General features: G+C 41.5%; 1 protein-coding gene across 1 annotated transcript in view; it reads right to left on the bottom strand.

Annotated features, from left to right (window-relative positions):
* TMEM135 (transmembrane protein 135) overlaps positions 1-19477 on the bottom strand; it is a 173158-nt gene that overhangs the window by 106154 nt on the left and 47527 nt on the right. Inside the window, exon 5 of the mRNA XM_081002220.1 lies at positions 1857-1922. Coding sequence (XP_080858346.1) covers positions 1857-1922 — 66 coding nt within the window. The remainder of the gene's footprint in view (positions 1-1856; positions 1923-19477) is intronic.

Genomic DNA, 19477 nt, shown 5'->3' with positions numbered 1-19477 from the left:
ACAATTTAGCTTTTGGGGATTTCACCACCAGATTAGCACTTCTGAACTGAGCAAGTAAACTTGGAACGTCCAAGTATTAATCTCTCCAATTCTGGCTTTAACTGCATTTTCAGTAAGAGCACACAAACACTCAGCATCTGCATTTTTCTTTTTACTTTTTATTTCTAAAATGTTTATGCCACTTAACATAATAATAAAAACTCTACACAGTTTACATTAACAGATCAAATCTGTTATAATATCCTAAAAATGAATTTAAAATAAAATGCAACTATACATCGCAAACAAAACAAATTAATTATCTTCATAGCCACAAATCTGAAGGTTCGGTCCTTTTATAGAACTCGGTTATATATGCTTTCCACTTTCAAAGTACAGGATAACCCTTGCAAGTACAGCATCAAGCTCCTTCTAGAAAGATACACAGGCTGAACAAACCTATGAAGATATTCTTGCAATCCTTTAGTTGCAAGTTTGATTTATTAACCTGGAGATCATAGCATCACCCTTTAAACAACTGTTCATTCATCTAAAGGCAATCACAAGCCCTCTATATGCTTGTGTGACTATGTTCATATTGGTATTCCTTATAAAGGCCAAAATATATGGCGTTTCATGGTGTACTCTTCCCCATTAACTCATACACTATATCTTGTGAACTCTGTTCCATCTAAAATACATACACACTTCAATAAGCAGCAAGCCAACTCACACATATATTCCAGCTTTGCAATGTGTCAACTGACAAAGAGTTTTTGAAGAACTCCCTGGACAACAGACTGCAGGATGGTTCACCTGTTCCATTGGTAAAGCCTTTAACTGACCCTTTTTACCAAAGGTGCAAATTCTGGTTACAGTGAGTCATCTTTGATTGGTGATTATATCCCCTGTTGTGGTTAAAGATTGGTGGGCATATGCTTTGAATTGTTATATGGTAGCCTGGTGGGCATGTGCATTTGTACTCAGGGAAAACTGAGTTGAACCCTTCTTTTCAAAGTCTCAATTTCTGCTCTCGCTTACACAGTCTGTAGAACCCTGCTAGTTGCTGTATTTGAGTGATGTTCTAGTGCCCAAAGATCAATAAAACTGATGAAGTGCAGGGTATAAATTGAACAAATAAATAAATACAACATAAAGGAACAAATCTTGCTGAAACTGAACATAACACATGTTCATCAAAATTGCTCATAACCTCTACATTACTCTGGATTACATTCTCTTAGGTCCATTGCAGATGGAATACTGGTTAAGAGACCAGGAGCACCTCTCTTCTCCCACTTGAATTCCCTTACCTTTTCACTATGTCAGGGTTCCCCATGATTACTATGGCACAGCTGCAACTTTGGATTATGGTCACCACGAAGAAGGGATGACCACTAAGTTCAACAATGAAACAGGGTCATGTCACAAATTTTGTTCATTATACAAGTGGGATCTGGGAGGGGGTGAAGTTGCAGTTGGAGGGTCCCTATTCACTGTTCCAGGCATCCACATCTTATTTCAATATACTCCATTTCCTCTTCCCTTTTCCCATCTCCTGCATCACTCTCAACATCCTATGGCAACTGAGCATGCTCAGTCCTCACCAGTGTGGGGAGTGTGCCTCATTAGGTTTCTTTTCTTCTAAAGATTTGTTGAAGTTCTCCTTAGCCTGTCACCTACCCTCCTTCCTGTGTATGATGGAGGGGTCCTGCTCTTTTGACAACATAAGAATTGCATCTCCCCCACCCTGAACAGAACATTTCAATTTCTAAATCATCATCATCTTTCAACAACTCTAAGTATTTTTAGCTCAAGATGGCACCAAGTTCAGTTCTAAGACTATAAACAGCAGGAGAAAACAAACATAGTCTTACCTCTCCGTGTCTTAAAGGAGTAATTGTTCCTCTTGACACCCCCATGCGAAATAGTGTTTCGGTGGCCTGCGTACCAAAAAGTAAAGTTATTTCAAAAAGCAGTCAAATCTGGAATCCTTTTTTCAAATATCCGCAAAAATAAAATCATACTTAGATGGCAATCCTACACACACTAGCTTAAGAGGTAAGTTCCACTGAAGTCAATGGGACTTACTTCCAAGTCAACACAGAGAGGACTGCAGTTATTAAATAATTTCTGTACACTGTATTCTTTCCAGGTGAAAGTGCTAAATGAAGGAAATTTTTACACAAAAAAGCTGACACTTTGCGTGCTGATGGGAAAAAACAAACATGAACATACACATCCACACCCAATAAACAGCATTTAAAAAGATTGCTTTATTACAGAAAAGTACTAACAGATATATCTCATGAAATGAAGAGATCTGTCTTCTGTGTAGCTCAGCGCAACAGCTTTTAGAGAAAGCTAATTATAAAGAAAACATAAGCCTTTTCAACAATGGTCACCCACAAAATAATGCAGGCACTCAATAATCCTCTTTTCTGACCACCAGTAGCATCATGCAGTGATTAAAAAGATAAAACAAAGAAAGAGAAAAATAGTTGAACAAATTGCTTTCCGTTTTTATCAGTGTTTCTGACTGAATGAACTAAATAGTTGGCATTAGAAAGACTCATCCCATTACAAGAGGAATGCCCTTTCATTCATTGTAAGGCGAGGAACATGACAGATAGCTTTTTAAATGCACAACATACATGGTGAGTTGCCTTCCTAAAATCACATAGCGAGGTGAGCATGAATGCATAATACTTTTAACTGTCCCTTGCACTTTCCACTGGTTTATAAGCATTTTATTTCCTCATACTTTTAACTTTTTGTTTCCAATGAATGCCCCCGCCTACTCGCAAACTTTTATTTATTAGCTCATTTACACCCACGTAAGTCCATACCAGCTCCAATACCTACTTCTGTTTCTGCCTCTTGAAGATTAAAAGGGTGAGAACCTCATGCAACCTTTTGTGTTCTTCAGAATTGATTCCTTTCATCCATTCTTTCCACCAACATTTTAAGGATGTTTCACCCAAATAGAACATTCTGTCAAGACTGCTAAGCTCCCTTTGTTTCCATTGAAAACCAGTGGTGTGTGTGACTTTCCTTCTTCTTCCACTGGCAAGAGATCTTTTTTAATATGCTTGTAGTCACACAGCTAAAATAAATTGTCAAAGCTCCTAAAAGAAAAAGAGAGGTGTTCACATCATTTGTGAATCTAGGGCCACAGATTCCTTGATAGGATCACCCCTCACATGCGTTGAGTGCAGCTAAGAAGATTAGAACTAGACTTCCTACTTAAACTGGAGGGAAAGGCCTAACATGGACAAAAGCTTCAAGAACAGAGGCAGCAGCAGCTGACTATTTAAGGGGTTATGTAATTAGCCAATACAAAGAACAAGACTGGGAAGCATAAGAAGATGTCATGTTAACATAAAACCCCCGTGGCTGTAGCAAAAACATTAAGTGAGTTAATAAAGTCTACCCTTATAAAATTCACTTTATGAAAAATTATTTTAATTTAAAAAAATGTTAAAAACCTCATAACATAAAGAGGGAAACTGAAAATTTTGAATTTGGGGTGGAATTTGGGTTGAATTACCTGAATTAACACGGAAATTTAAATGCTTTGGAAATTTCATACACAACCTCAACATGTTCTGCTCAAAGTGTCTTTCAGATTTTAACAGTGCACTACTGCTGCACAGAATTAGAGCTGCAATGCGCTTAAGGTCTGTTCCCATGAAAGAATCCAACTGTTTTAATATTCTACATCAGAATATTGACTTGACCACCGTACTTCCATGTTCCGATAACCTCCAGATTGTATTTTTGCAATGTGCTCTACATGGGGATGCCCTTGGAAGATGACTCAGAAACTTCCATTGGTCAAAAATGTAGCAGTCAGATAGCTGGCTGGGCATCTAGATCACATGTTAAAGTGAATGCATTTGCCATATAACCCGTGTTTAGCTGCATTATTTGCCAGTTCACTTCTGGGCCCAGTCCAAAGTGCTCATGTGCTTGAATTGAATCTCATGAAAAAGCGCCCTGAACTCTGAAAAAACTACGATAATAGGTGAGCGTATGCTGTTAGTGAGCACTCCAAAAATCCAGTTTTTGCCATGGTAGCCTGCACCTGAGAAGGGAAGCTCTGGTTTTGGCCTAGAGAAGCAAGGGAAGAGCCTCCATTACTGTAACTGAGGCGGTACATGTTCAAGCAAGCTGAGTTACGCTGCCTCTCCTCTTAAATGCACTGATTGCTTTCTCCTTCACTGTAAATCTCTGCCATACCCCTGTAAAGGAAACTAAAGCATCAGACTCCTTGAAGTGTTAAGCCAAAATATGATCACCTAAAATGTCACTCCTTTGGACATTTGGACATCCTCCTTCTAACCAAGTTTGTTAAAATAGCTCCAGGCTTTTGCCACAAGAGCCAAAAAGACATGTTGATCCCTTTTCCCCTGGGAAAGCAGAATAAGGATGATTTTTTAAAAGACCTTTCTCAGACATTGAGAACAAATACTTCCTGGCTGGCACCATTTCAATACTTTTAACACCTGATCATTGCCAGCAAGACAGTATTTAAGAGGCTTTGTCTTTTCTCCTTACCAACAAAGGTATAAAAGAGCTATCAGCTCCCTGCACAGGGCCTTTCTTATGTACTTTCCCCCCACCCCACCCTCCTTCTCCTTCCATTATCTTTCTCTTTCTGTTGCTAAAGAGGTACCTCAAACTACAACACATCTACCCGCAGAACAAGGGCATGTATTAAATCTGCCTTCTCTCTTCCCTCTAAAGCTTCTATCCTTGCCCCCACCCTGCCTTTCCATTTTCAGCTTGCATTATTTCCCTGATTATGCTCTTTTCTTCTTCCTGGGTTGTCTCCCCACAAAATCCCACTCTACTTTGCTCATTACACACAGTGCAAAAGCAGAGCTTTAATACTCTGCCATTGACCCCAAGTCTCCCACTTGCATTCTTTTTAGTGTTACCTACAAATGTGCTCAGAGCTCAGCCTGCCTTCCTCCTCCGACCACTTTTCCGTACAACTCCATCCTTTTCGCTATCCCTCACTCAGCAAACATTCTCCCCACTTCTCCTGTTTGGTTTTATTGCATCCTAGTTTTTCAATATGTTTTAGAATATAATTTGACAGTTTTGTTCATTTTATACTTCTTAACCCTTATACTTCTTCTTAACCCTTGGGGTACCAAATTATAGGTTGCATCCAGGTTTCAATGTCAAACGATCCAAACGGGGCGGGAGACAAATCAGAGTTGCATGCGAGAACTGCTGTCTTGCATGTAAACTGCACACTTCACAATGGTGAGCCTCTTCTTCTCAAAGACTCTCCTTCAACTCTAATCTGGCAGCAACCATTACAACAGGCTGTAGGGGAGGGAGAGATGGGAAGCAGGGCCCATACCGTCAAGTCTGCTGAAAAACCAGCTACATTGGGTTCCTCCAGTCCCTGAAATGTTTACATAACAACTGGTTGTTTTAAGTATTACAGTCATACCTCATGTTACGTTTGCTTCATGTTACATTCTTTCAGGTTACGTCCCGCAGTGACCCGGAAGTACCAGAAAGTGGTACTTCCGGGTTTTGCCGCTCGCGGATGCGCACAAGCGCTAAATCGCGCTTCGCGCATAACCACCAAATCGTGCCGTGCAGATACGGCGCTTCAGGTTGCGCTCTTTTCATTTTGTGAACGGGCCTCCGGAATGGATCCCATTCGCAACCAGAAGTACCACTGTATTTGAAAACTGGTGCCGGAGTTTGCTCCCCCCCCCCTTCTCTCTCCCCATCCCTTTTTTTCTTTTATGTCACATATTTTAGACTGTAAACCAACAGGCAGGGATGGCCTTGCTTTAAGTGGTTTTATGCAAGCGGCTCTTCAAACCTTTTTGGTTGAATAGCAAGTTAAAAATACTGCAAATATCCTATTTACTGGAATCTAATGCTCACCTTTTTTTGGCCAAATTACATTACAAAAATTAAGGTGCACATTAGATTCGATGGCACATTTACATTTGCCAGCAAATACTTTGTTTGGTTTCAAGGTTCTGAAAACTGAGGTGCGCATTAGATTCGACGGCGCATTAGACTCAAGTAAATACGGTAAATAAAGGCATGGCATCTCAAGCTGTTATCTCGGCCAGGAAAAAAGAGCAAGAAGCCAAAGGGGTTCACAATTAGAACTTAAATAAATCCCTTCCCAGCCTCCTGACCAAGGTCATTAGGAAGGAGAAAACGTTAGCTCCATATTAAGACACACACCAACAGCTAATGAAGAGCCACTTTAGCAGGAGCTCCCAATAAATTTATGTTCTGCCACTAATCTGGTGCCAGTCTGGGCAAGTGTGAACCCCTCCTCCTGGATGACTATGGATTTGCAAGCCAGGAGGGGATGCAATCCCAGTTGGCAGATTACCCTCCTGTTGAAAAAGGAAAGAATAGTTCTTCACATTTCAAGTACTGCCTGTCATATACCGTTTCATGTACATAGTAGCATTCCTACGCCAATTAAAGTAACTGCTCGATTATCAAATACAACAGCAAATCCACTTTGTAAAAATCAATAAAGTAAGATGAATTCTATTAAAAGTCCTTTCTATGCAAAATTGAAATGGCCTGCTGTATCAACAGACTCCTAGGTAACCTGCACCCACAAGTATGAGATCAACACTGGATAATCCAGAGCTTTCCAAACTGTGTGTCAGCTGCAGTTTGTAGGTGTGCTGCAGGAACGCTCCCCGTGCTCTTCAAGGGGCTGGAAGGCAGTTAGTTTAACCTAGAGTTTACTAGTAAAAATGAACTGCCATGTCACGAAATGATACATGTCTAAAAAGTGTGTCACCAACATGAAAAGTTTGGAAAGCTCTGGGATAATCCATCCGCCCTTCAGATAATTACAGTGGTGCCTTGCAAGACGAAATTAATTCGTTCCGCAAGTTTTTTCGTCTTGCGGTTTTTTTCGTCTTGCGAAGCACGGTGTCGGGAAAGTTTTGGAAAAGCTTCAAAAATCACCAAAGTCTTTAAAAACCTCAAAAAAGGCTACCACACCGCGTTCTATGAGTTGTTCCTCGAAGTCAAGTCGCAACTGTATTAACGGTGTTAAGAAAAAGGAAACAAACTTGCAAGACGTTTCCGTCTTGCGAAGCAAGCCCATAGGGAAAATCGTCTTGCGAAGCAGCTCAAAAAACAAAAAACCCTTTCCTCTAGCGAGTTTTTTGTCTTGCGAGGCATTTGTCTTGTGAGGTACCACTGTAAGGGCAAATGTACAGAAATACATTTAGGCAATGAAATGCTGTGCCAGAGGAGAAACATCAGGCTCCATCACTGCAGACCTTTAAAGGGGTCCTGAAAACTTGCTTGTTAAACAGCATTGTAATCAGGTTGCTGATTTAATAAAGTTTAGTTATAGTTATTTATCAGATCCTAGTGTTTTCGGTGGTCTATATGTATTTTAGTATTGATGCTGATTCTTATCAGTTCTTTGTTTTTAGTCTTATGTATCTATTGGGGGTTTTTCTAAGCTTACTGAATAAGAGGAACAACAACCAGTAACAACAGATGTGGACAAATACAATTTACAGAGTTTCTCCAAATTTAGAATTGTGAAATAGCTTCCACATGGAAGCTCACGGAAACTTTGGGAAATGCCAGCCCACCCCTTCCCAAGCACTGAAAAGGCATTGTGGTATCTAATCAATGGCCAACTCAATGGGGGACTGACTGGGAACGTACCCAAATAGTGTATGAAGGATATGATAAATGAAACTACACTTGGCACATAATGGGGCACACAAACACTTTAAAATTACTATATATAGCCAAGATGACGCAACAGCCAGAAGCTGATTCTGGTTAAGATTGCTAGAGGAATTTGATCTTTGCAAATTCCACCATGAACTATCTGATCCCACACCTCCCAAAGAAATACAAGAAAGTTACAAATTCAGAAGGAAATGTGCTTAAAACCCATAGCTAAATGCAATTTCTGTACTGGTTTCTGTCATGAGTCCCAAGTGTCCTTGAGGGGCTGGTCTTTTCAGGACAAGGGGTGGGGGGAGTTTAAGGAGATGCCCAATGGCAGCCCTGGTAAAGCCACATTAAAACCCCAGGAGTCATCCGAGCTACAAGGGGTGGGGAGTTTGATCCCAGAGAGGAACCCAGTGGGTTGTCACCTTGCTGGGGCTTATCCTGCCTGCCCCACTCCTATTTTGGTACCCCTCCCGAGCCGCCAGAGCCTCTGTCCTCACCAGCCTCTGCTGATGAGCCTCTACACCCCCACCAAAGCCATCCAATCCTTTTTCTGATTCTGAGTTGGCACTGTCATCTCTTCTATCACCTAGGTAGGACATGGAGACACCAGAGCTGGCACAAACAGACAGCTCAGGCCCAGACACCAAGGTGAAGTTCCTGTTTGCTGATGCAAACCCAAACTGAATCCTGCTTTGCACACTGAAAAGCCGTGTCCACCCCTCTCCTTTATAACAAGAGCCCAAGGAGCATGTCAACTGTTGGATCAATGTCTTAGCTTGAAGCCATCTGAAGGCAGCCCTGTTTAGGGAAGCTTTTAATGTTTGATGCACTACTGCATTTTAATATTTTGTTGAAAGCCGCCCAGAGTGGCTGGGGAAGCCCAGCCAAATGCTTGGGGTATAAATAATAATATTATTATTATTATTATTATTATTATTATTATGGCCATGCCCTGTACCTGTTGTGCTGATGATCCTTGCTTTGCCTTTCTACCATATAATAGTAACTATTATTATTATTATTGTTGTTGTTGTTGTTGTTGCTGTTGTTGTTATACCCCACCGATCTGGCTGGGTTTCTCCAACCACTCTGGGCGGCTTACAGCATATCTAAATATAAAACATCAAGTGTTAAAAACCTCCCAATACAGGGCTGCCTTCAGTTGTCTTCTAAAAGTTGTGTAATTCTTTATCCCATTGACATCTGAAGGGAGGGTGTTCCAAAGGGCAGGCACCACTACCAAGAAGGCCCTCTGCCTGGTTCCCTGTAACTTCTCACAGTGAGGTGGACCTCAGTGTCCAGGTGGAACAATGGGGGTGGAGACGCTCCTTCAGGAATACTGAGCCAAGGCCACTTAGGGCTTTCAAGGTCAGCACCAACACTTTGAATTGTGCTTGGAAAGGTACTGGGACCCAATGTAGGTCTTTCAGAACCATATTGATCTGAGCAATAAAGTTTACAGTAGAAAATGATATCTGAGTCAAAGTCTGTCATCCAGCAGAAGCCAGGACAATTTCTTTGTGGGGGGGAAATATTGCAAAAATGGAAATGGAAAAGATTTTTGAGTGAACACAAAAAAGTGACTCTGGGCAGCAACAGACTGATGAGCCAATCCCTAGCAAAGTAAAGTGAAGCATCTACGAATTACCTTTATTAATAACTAGCCCCACTCCATGATAGTATTATTCAAGATATTAAATGGGAAGAGTGAACTACAAAGCAAACATGCTTCATATGGGAATATTCGGAGTACATTGGCTATACAGACACTCTTGTAACTAACTAACTAACTAACTAACTCTCTCTCTCTCTCTCTATATATATATCAGCGAAAGTGTGCATTCTGTAGAACAATATAAATTGGCCCTCATAATACTCACATGGAAGCTGCTAAATGGGAGCATTTTCCAAAACAATATGCATTTTATAGGCGGCAATTTCCTTCAAAATGACAAACAATGCGAGCGCATTTGACTCCAAGCCTATCTTTCACAACTGAATAGCACATTGTTGTTTAAGAGACTAAATGTCTAACAGCACAAAAATTGTTTCTGATTGGTCTATAAGAGGGATGAATGGCTGTACTCTAGGGAACAGCACTGATATGGTGGCCAACTAACTGCAATGCTAAGCAGCAGGCGAGTATGTTGTAGGAACCCAAGATTTTTTACATGTTCTCAAGGTAGAAGAATCCATGTATCACCAGAATCCTATATAGACTAAAAATCAAATTTAAGGTAAAGGGTAAAGGGACCCCTGACCATTAGGTCCAGTCGTGGCCGACTCTGGGGTTGCGACGCTCATCTCGCTTTATTGGCCGAGGGAGCCGGTGTACAGCTTCCGGGTCATGAGGCCAGCATGACTAAGCCACTTCTGGCGAACCAGAGCAGCGCACGGAAACGCCGTTTACCTTCCCGCCGGAGTAGTACCTATTTATCTACTTGCACTTTGACGTGCTTTCGAACTGCTAGGTTGGCAGGAGCAGGGACCGAGCAACGGGAGCTCACCCTGTAGCGGGGATTCGAACCGCCGACCTTCTGATGGGCAAGTCCTAGGCTCTGTGGTTTAAATCAAATTTAGAAAATGGCTAATTTAATCGTTACCATGAAGAAGCAGGTGGTTCCCATGCAAAGGCATAGCTGGGGGGGGGCGCACTGGGCGCCACACTGAGGGGAGGGGCGCTTCCCATGGGGCCTGGCCTGCAGCGTACCTGAGCCACGTATCTCTCCTGGGAGTGACTTGGTGGCTCAGGGTGCCTGCAAGCTCTGCACTGGACAAAATGGCAGCGTGGGGCTTCTGTCCACCTGCCGCCTCTCCCTCAGTCGCCCTACAGCTGGGGGGGGAGGCAGCAGCGAACTCCGTGGAGGCTCCGCGCAGTGCGCCCTGCCCCAACTTGCCACGCCCCACCCCCGGGGGCAGGGCACATGCACCACCCTGAGCACCTGAGCAGCTAGCTACACCACTGTTCCCATGTTTTCCTTCATTATCACAAGTGGGAACAACAAACCACAACCCCTGACACACATGTTATGAACAAACCAAGGTTCATAGTTTGCTTTACTCCAAGTAAGCCAAGCAAACCACAACCTATTATCTATCTATTTATTGAATTCATATCCCATTCTTCATCAGCCATGTGATACCAAGGCATGCCACAACTGTCAGGGAACTGCCATCAGCTCAGAGGCGAGAGGTGGAAGGGCTGTTGTGTTACAGGGAGCCTCCGAAGATCTTGCGAAGCAGTTCTTCCTCTGGCGAGGAGGGAAGCCACACCTCCAGTGGGGAAGGGGTGCAAGGATCAGAAGATGCTAGGGAGAGCCTCAACACCGAGCCTGAGCAAAGCGGAGGGGAGGCGAGTCGAGTCCCCCTTTGCCAGCACCCATTCTGCGCAGTAGTCTTCGGCGCAGAGAGGGGAGGAGAAGGTTGGGGGTCACACGGCTGTTATGCTGGAGAAGGTATAAGGACCGCCCACTCCCAGATTCTGCTAGTGACTGAGCAGATATGGACTTGCGACTATCAGCACTGTAAATAGTTTGTACAGATAATAAAGCCTGGAAAAGACAGGTTGGAGTCTTGCCTGTTTGCTCCCAAGCAACCACATCAGCACCTGACAACAACAATAAAAAATGTAACAGTAAAAACCAAGGTGAAGCCAGTGTTTGTTCTCCACCTCCCAATCATAGTTTGTTGGGAGTGAAACAAGACACAATTCCTGGTTTGAATATAAGGTTAAACCGGGGACGTGGTTTCTTGCTCCAGCTTGCACTATTTTATTTTATTTATTAGATTTATATACCGCCCTTCATCATAAGATCTCAGGGCGGTTCACGTTATAAAATACAGGATAAAAACATGAAAATAAATAAAATGAAACAGCAAAACAATAACCTTCCCTTCCCACAGACACATTTAAAAGGCTGTGGAATATTAATCAGCCAAAGGCCTGGTGGAAGAGGAATATTTCCAAGTGAAATCAACAGGACATAAAAGCACTAAATTTAAGCCCAAAGAAATACAGCAATATATTTTAGCTCTATAATATGTAACAAACAGTTGTATATTTTGCTCCAGTTCCATGTCACATCCTTTTTCTAGAGTGTTTACTCAAAGAGTAGGAGTCTCCCTCACCCGACATTCCAAGAGATTGGAAACATGGGTCACACATAGGAGTAGTACCAGATTTAAAGTGCCCCTCCTTCTGTTTCAAATCCTGGATAGTGGCCAGACCACCCAACAAATAACTCTTAACTCTCCTCATCCCAACACAAAATATCGTTGAATTTAAAACAAATGATCTTGTAGCACCTTAAAGGCAAACATGTTTATTGTAGCATAAGTTTTCATGGGCCACAGCCCGATTCATGCAAGGAGTTAATAATTAAATTCAATTAAAATGTGTGCTTCTCCCCCAAGAAATGCATATTACTTCATCACAGACCAGATACAATGTGACAGCAGGCTGCAGTATTGTATTTCCTCATAACATTTAAATAGCATGCCAATTATTTTGCAAGATAGCATGCCAATTATTTTGCTCATATCAGTTTTCTATCATGCACAGCATGGATTCAACCAAGAACTTGCAAACTCATGAAAACCTCTAGTTCCAGTATTCATAGCTATCAAACAAGGTTTTAACAGCACATCTTTCACAGAGATATAATATGCGATTATTGTTAGAATTCAACCCCCAAAGAACAGCTGAAGCATTTCCATGAGAGTTAAGTCAGCCATGCTCCTTAACACTTGGTAACTTGCCTGAATCCAGCAGAAACTGCCACAGATAAGCAGCCCATCAGGCCAGCCCAAACAAGTGAGATGCAGGTCTGCACCAGGAGGCAAACATCAGGAGCATCTTTTTGCATTGTATTGCACCATATTCCATACATAAATAAGCCATGGGAGCCAAAACTGCCGACCCAGAAAATTATGCAATTTAAAGCCAACCTTTTCCCAGATTTAACTTTCTGAAACCAACTCACAAATTTTCCTTAAACGTGGATGTAAGAAAATTGCTTCAAAGTTATGAACAAAGATAAAGAAGATTAACAATTACCAGTATTTGTGTTGGAACTATCAAGAAGAGACGGACAGCTTTTCTCACCATGTGGTTGAAATGCAAGGTGTAAAAAAAAAAAAAAAGAGCTTTTAAAAAATTATTTGTTACATTTATATACCATCTTTTTCTTCCAAGGAGCTCAAGGTGGTGTACATGGTTATCCTACCTGTTTCATCCTGACAACAACCCTGAGAGGCAGGTTAGGCTAAGAGATGGTGACTGGCCCAAGATCACCTAGTGAGCTTCACGGCCAAATGGGGATTTCAACCCTGCTTTCCAGGTCGTAGTCTAACACTCTAACCAAATTCATCTTCCATTATTTTTACTAAACTATGTGAAAACAAAGTTAGATCTGAAGGAAGAGAACAGGTTTCTACACGGTTGCTGGAGCCAGCATTTGGGGTTTTGAGGCTATGGTCTGACAATTTATCTAAGGTATCAAGAAGGAAGACAGAGTCAAGGTAACTTTTTGTTACAGAAAAATGTATGTTGTGACAATAATAAAGTGGAAGGGGGGGGGAATCTGAATAGAGGAATTCCTGATCCAGCTAGAGCGATGCTGATTTTATATAAGCATTCTTGTGTATTTTTAAAAATAAAATGGCAGGGTAAAAATGAGTAAATAATATACAGAAGCTAGAAAATGTGAACCAAGGAGCTATGTCCTATGCATACAGTAACTTTGCAGTAAAGGTAAAGGTAAAGGACCCCTGACAGTTAAGTCCAGTCACAAACGACTCTGCGGTTGCGACGTTTGTCTGCAGTTTTTCTGGGTCATGTGGCCAACATGACTAAGCCGCTTCTGGTGAAACCAAAGCAGAGCACGGAAACGCTGTTTACCTTTCCGCCGGAGCGGTACCTATTTATCTACTTGCACTTTTTGGGGTGCTTTCGAACTGCTAGGTTGGCAGAAGCTGGGACAGAGCAATGGGAGCTCACCCCATTGTGGGGATTTGAACTGCCGACCTTCTGATCAGCAAGCCCAAGAGGCTCAGTGGTTTAGACCACAGCGCCACTCGCGTCCCTGCTGTGCAGTAGAGCACAGCATGTACTCATTCACAAATTCTGGTGCTCCATCATAGCTCGAGAGTTAAAACTTGTGATCAATATACCAGACAACAGGATTCCCAAGCAGAGGAAGTTTATAGAACGTCTCCAAGATGTTACAGGTCAAAAAGGGCCTCAGATGTACGGCTGACTTTGTCATTTCAACATGAGGAACAAGCTAAGTTTCTGAAGTGACTTGTCAGCACCAGGGGCTAACACTCATGAATAATAGTTCCTGAGCCACAACCTGCCTTAGAGGGATGAGTATCTTGCTGTGCAAAGTGTTAAGACAGGCCACACGCTGGGCTGCTTGCAGTAACATAATGCAACAGATACGTTTCTTGCTTACAAAGCTACACTGAGAAATATTAGGTTTACGAACAAAATGAGGCCAACTTGGAATACAGATTTGTACAGATCCTGTTGAGAAAATGTAAAGTGGGCAGATGTGGGACAACAAACTTGCTATAAGGTTCAAAAGATTTATGTTTTATATATTTCACAATCATAACAGTTTCAATTTGTAAAATTACGCTACCTTTTATATTCCCCCAAAGGCCAAAACAGGTTTATGTGTGCAATATTTATAAAAGGAAGACGTCACCATCCCTATACTAGTTGTTTTTCATGTATATTGATTGAGTCCAATGATTTATACATATTTGAGGAAAGTGGAAAATGCACCCTGTCCTGGCTGCCAGTGATTTATCACAAGCCCTTGGTAAACAATAAATATTACCAATTGCATCTAATTTGGGTGACAAAGCTTTTTTGTTCCAATACACATATGTCATGCAATCCCTCTGAACTAATCAGAAACAGAACAAGACTTAACCTATTTCACATTTCTTGACGTTACCCCTGCCTCCTGTCTAGACAGATGGCTAATTAGAACGGAATCATTTCTTACGGAGGATACACGTAATATGATACAGAACTAGTTGGTGCAATATTTACTTTTGGAGTATAGTCAAAGTGAACCAAAGACCTATAATTAATTGGATAGGAACAGTTAAAAGTTCAGGCATATACTATAAAGGTGATATTTTCATTTTAAAAATTGAGCATTTTCCCTAGAAAGTGCATTGGTTATGTAATGGAAGGCAAAGAGTAACGGGCTTTGAAGACTGACTTTTTTATTTTATAAGTTTAATTTTATATTATAAGTTATATCCTCTACCTTCAACATAAATTTTGCTGCCAACTAATAATAACTAATATAAAGCATACAAACTAAAGCAGTAAATTAAAACAACTGAAAGCAGAAACAATCCATTCAAATAAACAGTAAAATTAAACTGCTCTATTCTTTTATTTTTAAAAAAAACACTTAATTTAGCAGCTTTTTAAAGCCTGGGAAAACAGATATTTTTGTCTAATGTCTACATAATAGTAATGAGGCCCCAAGACAGGCTTCTTTAAGAAGGGCAATACAAAAGCAAGGAGCCACAACAGAAAAGGCCCTCTCTCTAGTTGCCAGCCGCAACACTTCACACAGAAGGAGAACCCAGAGAAAGTTTTTAGATTACAGTCTCAGTGGACTGGCAGACTGATATGGAAGGCGGCCCAAAAGCACCTGTATGTTGTCAGGTTTTAGTTTCAATTTATTGACTCTCATCCAGTTTGACATTGCTCCCAAACACCAATTTCAGTGTCACCTGAAAGACAAACCTGGAAATGTCATCAGCATATTGGTGACATATTTGTCTACATCCTGCAAAGGTTTTAGATTTAGAAGACATTTTGATACAACTGAAAGTACATCACAAGCCACTGATGAAGGCAATTTTCATAGGACAGAAGAACAGCTGTAAGGGTAGCTTAAGCAAAGCTTGATCCACCCTTATAACTTTTTGACTAAGCTTTGGGGCAACCTTTGAGGAAAGTGCAAAACAAATTAAATGCAAGTTGCAAGATTGTGCCAGCAGAGACTCTTAGTCACACAAACCCTTAGTATGCAGTTAGCTTCTGGTTGTGATTCGAGGTCCCGCCACCCGCATAGGATTAAAAATAAGACACAAAGACACATTATTTTAGGTTAATGGGCAAAATTAGGCCACAACTTTTATTGGTTGCAGCATGTGAGTAGTATTGGCTTAGGCACTGGATGAAACAGCAATACAAGACTCCACCCCGCACAGCCGGGAGTCATATCAGGGTTAACAACCAATGGGAGGAGCTTGTTGATGCAAATACAACTGGAAGCTCCCCCATGACGTCACCAGGGTCGTACCATGGCCCTAGCCACTAGCAAGGCATTGGACAGGAACCACAACCGCTGGATTCCTTTAACGGAATACCCAAAAGAGGAGGGGTAGATGATGGCCCATACCCAATCCTCCAACACAGCACACATATTCCAGTGCCTAACCGCCAACACCAGAAAGCTGTGATGAATTGCTATGAGGTAGGCGAGAAAACCAAGAGGCTGGTGCCAACTGGCCAAATGGATAAGAAAAGTCCTACCAGGCCCCTTGGGCAACCAAGGCAACCAACCGAAGTCCATAGCAAGGTCAATACGCAAATGAAGCTGACCTAAGAGGGAGGGAGGGCGGGAGATCCGAAGAAAGCAGGAGCAGACTGGGAGCTGAGTGCTGCCGCGGCTGTTTAAATGCGGCTAGCCCCACCCACCAGCTGGCCCTATTGGTCGGCTTGAAGGCTTGGCCATGGCAGCAGAAGCAATCAGGAGCAGGGAGCCGAATACGCCTCCCTGCCACTGCGGGAAGCTGCTCCCATTCACAACCCCTCCCCTCTGGGAGGAGGAGAGGCCTTATAAAGTTTCGCCAAGTCTGAGACCAAAATGAGGAATAGCCTTTCAATTCCCCTTTTCACTTAAAAAGCCATGATATGAAGGATTCGTGGAAAATAAGAGTTTTGTTCTGGCAACAATAAGAGCGGCCCTGCCAAAATCAGCCTGCTGAAATGAATATATTGTTATTTAAAGTTCCCTAGCATTACTTGTCAGGGGCTCAGAGAGAGAGCGGGGGGGGGGGGGAGCATGGCTGATAAGAGCTTGCTCCTATTCCAACTATGAGAAAGAGAAGGGGGAAGAAGACATCACAACACAGCTTAAGGCAGCAGAATCCAAGGAACCTAATGTTCAGTGAAAGGGCTGTGCTATTCATAAAACACCACAAGTCTGCTCTGATTACCTTCAACACAAACACACACACAAATTGTCCAGAGATGCAGTATCAAGGAAGAGCAACTTTGAGAATCAGGGCATCTCAATAAGTATTCTGACTCCAGAACATGCTTTTTTGCCTCTGAATTACCCAATATTGGATCAATCCTTCTTTAAAGTATTTTGAAGACAACCATGGTTAAACCTTCTATTGCACACACACCAGGCACTCATTGCCAAACCAAAAATAAACTGAAAGGCATGGCCAAAAGCTTTAAAGCAGAAAGTCTATACTACTCCCTACAAAATGGTGGTGTCACTGCAATGCAAAGACAAATCCTTATTAGATTCCAGAGGCTGCAGTCTCTGAGGCTGGCGCCCATGGAGCTAGTAATTCAGGAATGAATGAATCCCTCAGTGTGCTTTGCAGCAATTAAAAAATGTATATTTCATAAACTGGCACTCCTGTCGCATCATTTGTGCTAATTGACCACAATGCAAAGCATTATCCCGATATACCAAACTACAAGTTTTAACAGCCTTATAAACAGGGCACCAGGACAGAATTCTTTGTGTGATTAGGGGCAAAAAAGGGAGCAGATTAATTTGTCACTAGCTAAAAAAGAGCAGGGCTGGAAACAATCCAACACTTCTCAGTAAGTGTTGTTTTACTAGCACAGTGCTGTTGTTAAGTAGACTGTAAATGAACTTCTAGCCTGCCTAGATGAATACTGGGAAACAATCACATCACTGTTTTTATAAAACGTTTAAGGTGTTTCAGTACTACCCCCATCTCTCTCTAACACGGTTTCCTACACCAGCTTCCTTCAGCGACAGACTTTTATTTGGGCCATAAATCACTTAAAATTCAACTTGGTACCCAGACACATAGCTGAAAATATACTGGCAAAATGCGGTCTTATAGTAGTCTAAGTCACAGCTCCAACAATCCGTATGTCCCTACCACCTACCAATAATTCTGGAGCAAAAATAAATTTCCACCAGTACTTGAATCCTAGCTATATTTAGGAGGCGTTTTCAAACACAAAAATGTCCGTTTTGGAAAAACAGCATATTCTGAACATAAAGACTCCTCCTTTAAGAGGACTGACCCTGGTTTTTTTAACTTAAAAAAATAGTTGCTGTTTATTAAGATTTATACCCCACTACTCAATAATTTAGCAGGGCAACTTACAACAACATATTTAAGAGAGAGAAATACATAAACGTAAGTTGAAAATATCAAATCTATTAAAGTACAATTGTTATCATTAAATAGATAAATTGAAGCTTAAAAGCCTAAAAAATACAAAACTGTTTGCCTAGCAAAAGTAATTAGAGTGGATAATAGGTAAGTCTCTTAGAGGAGTGTGTTGCAAAGCTGGGATGCCACCTTTCTCTGGTAACTACCAGCCACATATCTGAGATTGGGAGAACTCAGAGACGGGCTGATAATCTAAATACAGGCAGACACCTTTGGAAACAGGATCATCTTTATGTACCATGGGCCCAAGCTATAAAGGGCTTTAAAAATTAAAGACCACTGTGAATTGGGCTAAGAAACAGACCTGAAACCAAAGGAATTGGTGTAGGATGCTTATAACCAGTCTCAATTAGCAGGTGAGCAGTCATTTTGTAAACCAAGTACAGTTTCAGAACCATCTTCAAACAAGTAACTTGGAGATTACCAAAGCATGGATGTGCCAGCCTTCTCTGTCTAGGTGGGAACCCAAATGGAATGCAATCTAAGTTGGCAAAAAGGCTGTTCTACTTTTGCTATTAATATGCATTTATATAATTCGGGAGTAAAACCCATCTAGAAGAAAAGGCAGCATGAGGAACATTTTAATACTCATACATGGATTGAAGTATTTCTCAATCTTTATTCAAGGCTGCAATGAAAAGGCTGTGTAAGAACAAAGAGCTAATAGAAAGTCAATCACATGGAAAATTAGGAAGACTAGTAAAAAGGAATTCAAATAGGTAGCCATGTTGATCTGACGCAGTCAAAATAAATAAAAAAAAAATAAAAATTGTCCAGTAGCACCTTAAAGCTTATACCCAGAACACACGAAAGCTTATACCCAGAACAAACTTAATTGGTCTCTAAGGTGCTACTAGACAAATTTTTTTATTTAGTAAAAAGGAAGGTGCAATCATTTCTTTATCCCAACTGATAATGCTGCAAATACAAAGGTCTACACAGCTGTCTTTGGATACTAACCCCTTGCTCCAGGATACCTCATTCTGATTCGAAATGACTATATCACATTAAGTTTAAATACCCTTTGGGTATTTGGGTGGAATCCAAATTTTAATTTTTAAAAAATCTGTTTAAGTTATCCTCTCATTGTTACTTAGTTATTTTGTTATGGGTGAATACTTAAGGTTACATACAGGGTGTGTGCCTTACTTGAGTACAGTGGTACCTCAGGTTACAAACACTTCAGGTTACAGACTCCGCTAACCCGGAGGTAGTACCTCGGGTTAAGAACTTTATTTCAGGATGAGAACAGAAATCGTGCGCCAGCAGCACGGCAGCAGCGGGA

The sequence above is a fragment of the Podarcis pityusensis genome, assembly GCF_964106645.2.
Source record: "Podarcis pityusensis genome assembly, chromosome: 4".
Lineage (NCBI taxonomy): Eukaryota > Metazoa > Chordata > Lepidosauria > Squamata > Lacertidae > Podarcis > Podarcis pityusensis.
Note: the sequence above shows the minus strand (reverse complement) of the source record. Positions and strands in the feature narration are given on the sequence as shown.